This window comes from Haliotis rubra, unplaced genomic scaffold (assembly GCF_003918875.1).
Source record: "Haliotis rubra isolate DU_JTF1 unplaced genomic scaffold, ASM391887v1 Scf363, whole genome shotgun sequence".
NCBI classification, from domain to species: Eukaryota; Metazoa; Mollusca; class Gastropoda; order Lepetellida; family Haliotidae; genus Haliotis; species Haliotis rubra.
The window spans coordinates 800,963-814,847 of record NW_025767039.1 but is presented as its reverse complement, the minus strand read 5'-3'; the positions used below and the strand labels follow the sequence as shown (position 1 = coordinate 814,847).

Sequence of the window (13,885 nt, the reverse complement as noted above, 5' to 3'; positions counted from 1 at the left end):
GTATAATGACCCTTACTTGAAGTGTAATGACCCTCACTTGACCTATAATGACCCTCACTTGACCTATAATGACCCTCACTTGACCTATAATGGCCCTCACTTGACCAATAATGACCCTCACTTAACATATAATGACCCTTGATGTATAATGACTCTCACTTGGCCTATAATGACCTTCACTTGACCTATAATGGCCCTCACTTGACGTATTATGACCTTCACTTGACCTATAATGACCCTTGATGTATAATGGCCCTCACTTGACGTATAATGACCCTCACTTGACCTATAATGGCCCTTACTTGACGTATAATGACCCTCACTTGACCTATAATGGCCCTTACTTGACGTATAATGACCCTCACTTGACCTATAATGACCCTTGATGTATAATGACTCTCACTTGGCCTATAATGACCTTCACTTGACCTATAATGGCCCTCACTTGACGTATTATGACCCTCACTTGACCTATAATGACCCTCACTTAACGTATAATGACCCTCACTTGACCTGTAATGGCCCTTACTTGATGTATAATGACCCTCACTTGACGTATAATGACCCTCACTTGACGTATAATGACCCTTACTTGACCTATTATGGCCCTCACTTGACATATAATGACCCTCACTTGACGTATGATGACCCTCACTTGATGTATAATGACCCTCAGTCGACCTATAATGACCCTCATTTGACGTATAATGACACTCACTTGACATGTAATGACCCTCACTTGACCAATAATGACCCTCACTTGACCTACCATGACCCTCACTTGACGTATAATGACCCTCACTTGACCTATAATGACCATCACTTGACCTATAATGACCCTCACTTCATGTATAGTGACCCTCACTTGATGTATAATGACCCTCACTTGACCTATATTGACCCTCATTTGACCTATAATGACCCTCACTTGACCTATAATGACCCTCACTTGACGTATAATGACCCCCACTTTACACAATTTGAGCATGTATACTGAAATGATTGTCAGCTGTATCCCAGTAAGTGGGTGAAGTAAGTGGGTGAAGCTTTTGGAAATGATTTTTATAAGGTCAGGATTGGAGAGAAGGTCTAAATGAATAATTTCAATGTGATGCAGTTGAACATTGTATATATATTTTGGTTGTCCTTGTTCCAGTTTGATGCTTGCATGTTTTACTGGTCAACTGGAGGTGGTGAAACTGCTGCGTAAGTCAAACGCCAGGTACGATGACTTTGACCGTGGAGGGTCGACTGCACTACACTGGGCAGCTGATGGCGGCAACGTGAAGCTGATAGATTGGATGATACATGATGGAGCAGACGTCAACATGAGGGATCACCATTCTGGCTGGACACCCTTACTTAGATGTGGTGTGTATTTAATCACTCAGTCATCTGTGAGGCAAAAGTTCAATCTGATGTCAAGAACATGATTGTGTATATTAAATTAATGTAGATCATAATTTGCAGGGACTTTGTAAAGAAGAATGTTGACAATGTATTGAATCCCACTGTTTACACAAACACCCAGTCATTAACCAACGCTTTGTGTTACATATTTTAGTCATGTAAAGGGTCGTATGTTGATGAAGGTGAATCTTTCCACCATAGTGTTGGTTATGACTTGGCATGTAATTGTGTTGTCTATGTGTGTACTGGGTCAGAATCTTCCACTCCATATCAAAGGATGACAGGTGCCAGTGGTAATGTCATCTGAAACACCACAATTCACTGTGCACTGTTTTATCTTGGTTGCAAGAATCCTTCATAATGGGTTGGAGTCATAGTTTTACTCTAGTTATGTTTCTTGGTTTGCCTGCCATGGTTTGTGAGAATGTATCTGTCACCTTTAATGCCAGCTGTCCATCTTGTATTGGGCTGTCTCTGCCTGAAACAACACTTTACTTTATAACTTTGTGTCTGAATCTTGTTCTGGATGTGTGTTGCAACAAGGGACTTTAGCTTTGTTATAGGAATCAATATCAGAATTTCAGTATGTCTACCAGGCAGTCTCATTTGATTTTGAAAATGATAGTCAGTAGTCTACTTTTTCAAAACCCACAAGAGACCTGTTACTTGCTGGATGTGATGGCCACCACAAGTTTGTTAGAGGCTTCTTTATTTGAAAACAACGATGGCTACCATATACCCTTTCAGAGTACTTGAACTCACAGTGTCTGACACTTCCAGAATGCCTGAACTCATATCAACCCCTCTAGTGTACCTGACCCTTATTACCTGTCCCTTCTGGTGTACCTGAATCCCTATTACCCGACCCTTCTGGTGTACCTGAACCCCTATTACCTGTCCCTTCTGGTGTTTCTGAACCCCTATTACCTGACCCTTCTGGTGTACCTGACCCCTATTACCTGACCCTTCTGGTGTAACTGACCCCTATTACCTGACCCTTCTGGTGTACCTGACCCCTATTACCCGACCCTTCTGGTATAACTGAACCCCTATTACCTGACCCTTCTGGTGTACCTGAACCCCTATTACATAACCCTTCTGGTGTTACTGACCCCCTATTACCTGACCCTCCTGGTGTACCTGAACCCCTATTACCTGACCCTTCTGGTGTACCTGAAACCCTATTACCTGACCCTTCTGGTGTACCTGAACCTCTATTACCTGACCCTTCTGGTGTACCTGACCCCCAATTACCTGACCCTTCTGGTGTACCTGACCCCTATTACCCAACCCTTCTGGTGTAACTGACCCCTATTACCTGACCCTTCTGGTGTACCTGACCCCCTATTACCTGACCCTTCTGGTGTACCTAACCCCCTATTTCCTGACCCTTCTGGTGTACCTGACCCCTATTACCTGACCCTTCTGGTGTACCTAACCCCCTATTTCCTGACCCTTCTGGTGTACCTGACCCCTATTACCTGACCCTTCTGGTGTACATGACCCCTATTACCTGACCCTTCTGGTGTAACTGAACCCCTATTACCCAACCCTTCTGGTGTACCTGACCCCTATTACCTGACCCTTCTGGTGTACCTGACCTCTATTACCTGACCCTTCTGGTGTTTCTGAACCCTTATTACCTGACCCTTCTGGTGTACATGACCCCTATACCTGACCCTTCAAGAGAACCAGCTGTGGGTCTCAAGAGTTATGTACAGAATGTCCAGTTGGGAATTGTTTTGCTGGCAACCTTTGCAAAAACTGTTTAGAAATTGACAGAGACTTTACACAATCTTAGAAAATCAAAAGGAATTAGTCATAGTCAGAAAGAAATAAGAAAGGTGGATACATACATTCCAGTGCCTAACCCCAGGACTACCATGGGACACACATTCCATTGTCTAATACAGACACAACCATGGAACATACATTCAATTGTCTAACACAGACACAACCATGGAACATACATTCCATTGTCTAACACAGACACAACCATGGAACATACATTCAATTGTCTAACACAGACACAACCATGGAACATACATTCCATTGTCTAACACAGACACAACCAGGGAACACACAGACACAACCTTGGAACATACGTTCCTTTGTCTAACACAGACACAACCATGGAACATACATTCCATTGTCTAACACAGACACAACCATGGGACACACATTCCATTGTCTAACACAGACACAACCATGGGACACACATTCCATTGTCTAACACAGACACAACAATGGAACATACATTCCATTGTCTAACACAGACACGGACCGCCTCCGTGGTGTAGTGGTTAGAGCAACCGCCCAGAGAGCGGAAGGTCGCAGGTTCGATCCCCGACCGCGTCATACCAAAAGACGTTAAAATATGGTACTTGTTGTTCCCTGCCTGGCTCTTGGCATTAATGGGTACAACAAGGACTGGTCAGCTCGGAGTCAGTATAATGTGTCTGAGTGGGGTATTCATGCTTCACTGCGGCATGGTATCTCAGTGGGCTAGCACTATAAAACCAGCTTAAGTCTGGGCTAGTACAAGCAGCCGCACATACACATACACACGCATGCACGTCGTCATTTGAGAGAAATAGTCTCAAGCACGACGTTAAACCCAATTTCACCTCACCTCACCTAACACAGACACAACCATGGAAGACACATTCCATTGTCTAACACATACAACCATGGAACACACATTCCATTGTCTAACACAGACACAACCATGAGACACACATTCCATTGTCTAACACAGACACAACCATTGAACACACATTCCATTGTCTAACATAGACACAGCCATGGAACACACTTTCCATTGTCTAACACAGACACAACCATGGAACATACATTCCATTGTCTAACAAAGACACAACCATGGAACACACATTCCATTGTCTAACACAGACACAACCATGGAACATACATTCCATTGTCTAACACAGACACAGCCATGGAAGAACACACATTCCATTGTCTAACACAGACACATCTGTGGAACACACATTCCATTGTCTAACATAGACACAACCATGGAGCATACATTCCATTGTCTAACATAGACACAGCCATGGAACACAAATTCCATTGTCTAACACAGACACAACTATGGAACATACATTCCATTGTCTAACACAGACACAACCTTGGAACATACATGCCATTGTCTAACACAGACACAACCATGGAACATACATGCCATTGTCTAACACAGACACAACCATGGAACATACATTCAATTGTCTAACACAGACACAACCATGGAACACACATTCCATTCTCTAACACAGACACAACCATGGAACACAAATTCCATTGTCTAACACAGACACAACCATGGAACACAAATTCCATTATCTAACACAGACACAACCATGGAACACACATTCCATTGTCTAACACAGACACAGCCATGGAACACAAATTCTAGTGTCTAACACAGACACAACCATGGAACATACATTTCATTGTCTAACACAGACACAACCATGGAACATACATCTCATTGTCTAACACAGACACAACCATGGGACAAACATTTCATTGTCTAACATAGACACAGCCATGGAACATACATGCCATTGTCTAACACAGAGACAACCTTGGAACATACATTCCATTGTCTAACACAGACACAACCATGGAACATACATTCCATTGTCTAACACAGACACAACCATGGAACATACATTCAATTGTCTAACATAGACACAACCATGGAACATACATTCCATTGTCTAACACAGACACAACCATGGAACATACATTCCATTGTCTAACACAGACACAACCATGGAACATACATTCCATTGTCTAACACAGACACAACCATGGAACACACATTCCATTGTCTTACATAGACACAACCATGGAACATACATTCAATTGTCTAACACAGACACAACCTGGGAACATACATTCCATTGTCTAACACAGACATAACCTTGGAACATACATTCCATTGTCTAACACAGACACAACCATGGGACAAACATTCCATTGTAAAACACAGACACAACCATGGAACATACATTCAATTGTCTAACACAGACACAACCATGGAACATACATTCCATTGTCTAACAACACAGACACAACCAGGGAAAACACAGACACAATTGTCTAACTTGACACAACATACGTTCCTTTGTCTAACACAGACACAACCATGGAACATACATTCCATTGTCTAACACAGACACAACCATGGGACACACATTCCATTGTCTAACACAGACACAACCATGGGACACACATTCCATTGTCTAACAACAACAGGACACACATTCAATGTCTAAACAACCATGGAACATACATTCCATTGTCTAACACAGACACAACCATGGAACATACATTCCATTGTCTAACACAGACACAACCATGGAACATACATTCCATTGTCAACAAGACAACCATGGAACATACATTCCATTGTCATACCAACCATGCGTTAAACATGATTGTCTAACACAGACACACAACCCCTGCCTGGCTTTCCATTAATGGGTAACAACAAGGACTGGTCATGGAACATACATTATATTGTGTCTGAGTGGGGTATTCATGCTTCACTTGTCTAACGGACACATGGTATCTCATTGGGCTAGCACTATAAACCAGCTTAAGTCTGGGCTAGTACAAGCATTTCCATTGTCTAACACATACACAACCATGGAACATACGTTCATTTGACAGACACAACCATGGAACATAGTCTCAAGCCTGTCGTTAAACCCATGGAACATACACCTCACCTCACCTAACACAGACACAACCATGGAAGACACATTCCATTGTCTAACACATACAACCATGGAACACACATTCCATTGTCTAACACAGACACAACCATGGAACACACATTCCATTGTCTAACACAGACACAACCATTGAACACACATTCCATTGTCTAACATAGACACAGCCATGGAACACACATTCCATTGTCTAACACAGACACAACCATGGAACATACATGCCATTGTCTAACAAAGACACAACCATGGAACACACATTCCATTGTCTAACACAGACACAACCATGGAACATACATTCCATTGTCTAACACAGACACAGCCATGGAAGAACACACATTCCATTGTCTAACACAGACACATCTGTGGAACACACATTCCATTGTCTAACATAGACACAACCATGGAGCATACATTCCATTGTCTAACATAGACACAGCCATGGAACACAAATTCCATTGTCTAACACAGACACAACTATGGAACATACATTCCATTGTCTAACACAGACACAACCTTGGAACATACATGCCATTGTCTAACACAGACACAACCATGGAACATACATGCCATTGTCTAACACAGACACAACCATGGAACATACATTCAATTGTCTAACACAGACACAACCATGGAACACACATTCCATTGTCTAACACAGACACAACCATGGAACACAAATTCCATTGTCTAACACAGACACAACCATGGAACACACATTCCATTGTCTAACTACAGACACACAGCCATGGAACACAAATTCTAGTGTCTAACACAGACACAACCATGGAACATACATTTCATTGTCTAACACAGACACAACCATGGAACATACATCTCATTGTCTAACACAGACACAACCATGGGACAAACATTTCATTGTCTAACATAGACACAGCCATGGAACATACATGCCATTGTCTAACACAGAGACAACCTTGGAACATACATTCCATTGTCTAACACAGACACAACCATGGAACATACATTCCATTGTCTAACACAGACACAACCATGGAACATACATTCAATTGTCTAACATAGACACAACCATGGAACATACATTCCATTGTCTAACACAGACACAACCATGGAACATACATGCCATTGTCTAACACAGACACAACCATGGAACATACATTCCATTGTCTAACACAGACACAACCATGGAACATACATTCAATTGTCTAACACAGACACAACCATGGAACACACATTCCATTGTCTTACATAGACACAACCATGGAACATACATTCAATTGTCTAACACAGACACAACCTGGGAACATACATTCCATTGTCTAACACAGACATAACCTTGGAACATACATTCCATTGTCTAACACAGACACAACCATGGGACAAACATTCCATTGTAAAACACGGACACAACTATGGGACAAACATTCCAATGTCTGAAAGAGACACAACAATCGAACACACATTCCATTGTCTAACACAGACACAACCTTGGAACATACATTCCACTGTAAAACACAGACAGAACCATTGGACAAACATTCCATTGTCTAACACAGACACAGCCATGGAACATACATTCCATTGTCTAACATAGACACAACCATGGAACATACATGCCATTGTCTAACAGACACAACCATGGAACATACATGCCATTGTCTAACATAGACACAACCATGGAACATACATTCCATTGTCTAACACAGACACAACCATGGAACATACATTCCATTGTCTAACATAGACACAACAATGGAACATACATGCCATTGTCTAACACAGACACAACCTTGGAACATACATGCCATTGTCTAACATGGACAAAACCATGGAACATACATTCCTTTGTCTAACACAGACACAACAATGGAACATACATGCCATTGTCTAACACAGACACAACCATGGAACATACTTTCAATTGTCTAACATAGACACAGCCATGGAACATACATGCCATTGTCTAACACAGACACAACCATGGAACATACATGCCATTGTCTAACACAGACACAACCATGGAACATACATTCCTTTGTCTAACACAGACACAACCATGGAACATACATTCCATTGTCTAACATAGACACAACCATGGAGCATGCATGCCATTGTCTAACACAGACACAACCATGGAACATACATGCCATTGTCTAACAGAGACACAACCATGGAACATACATTCCATTGTCTAACAGAGACACAACCATGGAACATACATTTCATTGTCTAACACAGACACAACCATGGAACATACATGCCATTGTCTAACACAGACACAACCATGGAACATACATTCCATTGTCTAACATAGACACAACCATGGAACATACATTTCATTGTAAAACACAGACACAACCATGGAACATACATTCCATTGTCTAACAGAGACACAACCATGGAACATACATTTCATTGTCTAACACAGACACAACCATGGAACATACATTCCATTGTCTAACAGAGACACAACCATGGAACATACATGCCATTGTCTAACACAGACACAACCATGGAACATACATTCCATTGTCTAACATAGACACAACCATGGAACATACATTTCATTGTAAAACACAGACACAACCATGGAACACACATTCCATTGTCTAACACAGACTCAACCATTGATCATAGTTTCTGTTGTTTATTGGAGAGGTAATCATGGAATATATATTCCATTGTTCATCTTAAAGACAACCATTGAACATGCAATGTGGATGATTTCTTTATGGAAATATGGTATGACTGACCTTTGCCATTACAGACCACATGTGTTAAGCATTTGCTGTCCAACTATTTTAGGAAGTTAATTAACAGATATAAGACATCCCACACAATTGGTCTAAATTACCTACTCATATATATATATTGCATTTATGTCCGACAACATCCTGTAGCATGCGTACAGTGACAAGAGAGAGGTGCTCTTGTTGTATATGGGTTAATCTAGAAGAAGCATGTGTACATGTATGGCTATTAAGTTTCAAGTGGTTGAAGTGTGCATTTGCTTGTATTGAAGTAAGTTAGTTGGAAGGAAATTTGAGTGTAGATGAGATGTTGCTGTATGGGAGTGTTCCGCCGGTTGGATGATACTGTTGGCTGTAGGTGTGTTAGTGAGACCATCTTCCTGTGGGTAATATTCTTACAGATCATCTCATGTTGATTTAACTCAGCAAAGTTGAACAGATTGAAGGAATGTGAGTGGAATGGTTCCTCCATGAAAACTATTAAGGGATATTTGCTGGATGTTTTTGCAGCCTGGCTACACATTCACATGTGAAGCCAGGTGAATGTAGGGATATTTATAGGGACAAGCTAGTTTGATATGCTCACAGAATGCTTGTTTAGTAAACAAGAGAGCTCTTTACAACAGTTCACTTGGTCCTGTCCACAGCTGCCAGTGATTGAACATTTAAGCTACATACTAAATATTTCACACACATAGTGTTGGGAAATAATGTTATATCCATGTCTAAACTAAGTTCTTCTTTCTGACATAGTTAGTTCCTTTAACCCTAAGTACAAATCTTAATATTTTAACAAGTTTCTGTTTTCAGACCCTTTACACAAATAAGCACACTTTGTGGTGTCACGCTATGTCAACAAAGTTCCTTTGACTAGACAAGCTAGTTGATACAGTGAATGAGAACAAGATGGATCTTGTGGGCAATGGATCTGAGTTGTTGGTGTATGTTTTGGGGTTTGTGGGCAATGGATCTGAGTTGTTGGTGTATGTTTTGGGGTTTGTGGGTGGTGGATCTGAGTTGTTGGTGTATGTTTTGGGGTTTGTGGGTGGTGGAATCTGAGTTGTTGGTGTATGTTTTGGGGTTTGTGGGCAATGGATCTGAGTTGTTGGTGTATGTTTTGGGGTTTGTGGGTGGTGGATCTGAGTTGTTGGTGTATGTTTTGGGGTTTGTGGGTGATGAATCTGCGTTGTTGGTGTATGTTTTGGGGTTTGTGGGCAATGGATCTGAGTTGTTGGTGTATGTTTTGGGGTTTGTGGGTGGTGGATCTGAGTTGTTGGTGTATGTTTTGGGGTTTGTGGGTGGTGGATCTGAGTTGTTGGTGTATGTTTTGGGGTTTGTGGGTGGTGGATCTGAGTTGTTGGTGTATGTTTTGGGGTTTGTGGGTGGTGGATCTGAGTTGTTGGTGTATGTTTTGGGGTTTGTGGGTGGTGGAATCTGAGTTGTTGGTGTATGTTTTGGGGTTTGTGGGTGGTGGATCTGAGTTGTTTGTGTATGTTTTGGGGTTTGTGGGTGGTGGATCTGAGTTGTTGGTGTATGTTTTGGGGTTTGTGGGTGGTGGAATCTGAGTTGTTTGTGTATGTTTTGGGGTTTGTGGGTGGTGGAATCTGAGTTGTTTGTGTATGTTTTGGGGTTTGTGGGTGGTGGAATCTGAGTTGTTGGTGTATGTTTTGGGGTTTGTGGGTGGTGGAATCTGAATTGCTGGTGTATGTTTTGGGGTTTGTGGGTGGTGGAATCTGAGTTGTTGGTGTATGTTTTGGGGTTTGTGGGTGGTGGAATCTGAGTTGTTGGTGTATGTTTTTGGTGTATGTGGGTGGTGGAATCTGCGTTGTTGGTGTGTGTTTGGGGGTTTGTGGGTGGTGGAATCTAAATTGCTGGTGTATGTTTTGGGGTATGTGGGTAGTAGAATCTGAGTTGTTGGTGTATGTTTTGGGGTTTGTGGGTGGTGGAATCTGAATTGCTGGTGTATGTTTTGGGGTATGTGGGTAGTAGAATCTGAGTTGTTGGTGTATGTTTTGGGGTTTGTGGGTGGTGGATCTGAGTTGCTGGTGTATGTTTTGAGGTTTATGGGTGATGAATCTGAATTGCTGGTGTATGTTTTGGGGTTTGTTGGTGATGAATCTTAGTTGTTGGTGTATGTTTTGGGGTATGTGGGTGGTGGAATCTGAATTGTTGGTGTATTTTGGCGGTTTGTGGGTGGTGGAATCTGAATTGTTGGTGTATGTTTTGGGGTTTGTGGGTGATGAATCTGAGTTGTTGGTGTATGTTTTGGGGTTTGTGGGTGATTAATCTGAGTTGTTGGTGTATGTTTTGGGGTTTGTGGGTGATGAATCTGAGTTGTTGGTGCATGTTTTGGGGTATGTGGGTAGTAGAATCTTAGCTGTTGGTGTATGTTTTGGGGTATGTGGGTAGTAGAATCTGAGTTGTTGGTGCATGTTTTGGGGTTTGTGGGTGGTGGAATCTGAGTTGTTGGTGTATGTTTTGGGGTTTGTGGGTGATGAATCTGAGTTGTTGGTGTATGTTTTGGGTATGTGGGTGGTGGAATCTGAGCTGTTGGTGTATGTTTTGGGGTTTGTGGTGGTGGAATCTGAGTTGTTGGTGTATGTTTCAGCCTCTGTTGGAGGTAACAGGGACGTGGCTCTGTCTCTACTTATGAATGGTGCCGATATCAATGCCAAAGACAATGACGGCAAGACAGCCCTTATGATAGGCATCATCAATGGCCATCAAAATCTGGTGGAGCTCCTTCTACAGAGAAGAGCAGATATTACAGTAAAAAATGAGGTAATTTACCAATTGACCATACTGATTTGTTTGTCAATTAAGCAGCATTGAGGCAATATTTCAGCGTTTATAATAAGATTGATGTGCATTTACTCACTCACCTTATTAATTAGCAGGATCACTGTGCCCTAGTCACAAAACAACTGTATGAATAAATGAACTTGAATGAATGAGAACAAGATAAGCAAAGATATTGTGACAGTAATTGGTAAAGTGAGACTAAGGGCTGATGTCAGTCGTTGATCCTGTCAGACGTTACATCAGTACATAATCATTTGCTGCAGTTAACCAGAATGAGATAACAGTAACTAACTGGACCAAATGATGCAGGTCAGATGATATGGTCACAGGAGGGATGTATTTGGTGGCCCCAAGGGATTCACGTTCCTGGAATGGAACATGGAATAATGTTACAATGTTTTCCATTGGTGCTAGTCTTTCCAAACATGCAATAATTTTACAATGTTTTCCATCAAATTCCACGCTATTACTCTATTATGAATTTTACAAACTGGATGTTGAATATTAGAAACATCATCATCAACCTCAAGTTGATAGTGAGTGAATGTTGATTACAGTGAGTAATGATTCATCTGTTTCTTTTAGTATGGGAAAACGGCAGTGGAAATGGCACACTCCATGGAGAGACGGGTAAGTCTTGTTAAACCTTCATTTGCAGAGGTATTGGTAAATAATACAGCCAAGCAAATGTGTCAAGTGAAAAAATCGCTTTAAAAATCTATACTACTTACTAAAGTTAAGGGCCACCTAATTCTTTCATATCGGAAAAGCCCAGTGATTTTCAGGCTCCTGATATGATCACTCACCAGTAAACCCTGCGGCTTCATGAGAGACTGCCTGTCTGTATGGCACACATCTTAAGTGATGAGAACCCTTCCGATGACCTCCTAACATAATAGTCAAGTAATAGAGATACAACATTGAACATATAGACATCATGTAAACAGCATTGAGATAACCACTTCCAAGTACATAACTTTCCCTCAGAATATTGGCATTCTTTATTTCAACAAGTCATCTTTAATGAGTCACACACATAAACTCTTCAGCATAATCATGGCTTAGAAATGCTTGTCTCATAATAAAGTATTCATCAATCAATTAAACCTCATCCTTGTCTGGGGCAGATGTTACTTCAGCTCGTATATGGATCTAAGCCGCCATTTGTATTTAATTGTATTTTGTGTTTCCTGCTTTTGATACTACTGAAAGTGTGCTAAAGATCACCTATTTGAAAGGTAATAGATACCATTATGTGTATATGTTTAAACATTCAAAGAAAATGTTGCATGGAGTCATGTTTAATAATAAGTCAGTTGCCATGTGCCACACAATGCCAGCAAACACCATGCCACACAATGTCAGCAAACACCATGCCACACAATGCCAACAAACACCATGCCACACAATGCCAACAAACACCATGCCACACAATGCCAACAAACACCATGCCACACAATGCCAACAAACACCATGCCACACAATGCCAGCAAACACCATGCAACACAATGCCAACAAACACCATGCCACACAATGTCAGCAAACACCATGCCACACAATGCCAACAAACACTATGCCACACAATGCAACAAACACCATACCACACAATGTCAGCAAACACCATGCCACACAATGTCAACAAACACCATGCCACAAATGCAACACAATGTCAAAACACACATGCCAACAATAATGCCAACAAACACCATGCAACATGATGCCAACAAACACCATGCCACAATGCCAGCAATCACCATGCTACACAATGCCAACAAACACTATGCCACACAATGCAACAAACACCACACCACACAATGTCAGCAAACACCATGCCACACAATGCCAGCAAACACCATGCCACACGATGCCAGCAAGCCAACAAACACCATGCCACACAATGCCAACAAACACTATGCCACACAATGCCAGCAAACACCATGCCACACAATGCCAACAAACACCATGCCACACAATGCAACAACAACACCAAACCACACAATGTCAGCAAACACCATGCCACACAATGCCAACAAACACCATGCAACATGATGCCAACAAACACCATGCCACACAATGCCAGCAATCACCATGCTACACAATGCCAACAAACACTATGCCACACAATGCAACAAACACCACACCACACAATGTCAGCAAACACCATGCCACACAATGCCAGCAAAC

The 13,885-nt window shown here is 41.6% G+C and overlaps 1 protein-coding gene across 2 annotated transcripts in view; it reads left to right on the top strand.

Moving 5' to 3' along the window:
* The window catches only part of LOC124285583 (fibronectin type 3 and ankyrin repeat domains protein 1-like), a 110,595-nt gene that overhangs the window by 94,749 nt on the left and 1,961 nt on the right, over positions 1 to 13,885 (top strand). For both annotated transcript variants that reach the window (XM_046721837.1, XM_046721838.1), the window contains exons 7-9: positions 1,157 to 1,371; positions 11,508 to 11,680; positions 12,287 to 12,331. In XM_046721837.1, coding sequence (XP_046577793.1) covers positions 1,157 to 1,371; positions 11,508 to 11,680; positions 12,287 to 12,331 — 433 coding nt within the window. The remainder of the gene's footprint in view (positions 1 to 1,156; positions 1,372 to 11,507; positions 11,681 to 12,286; positions 12,332 to 13,885) is intronic.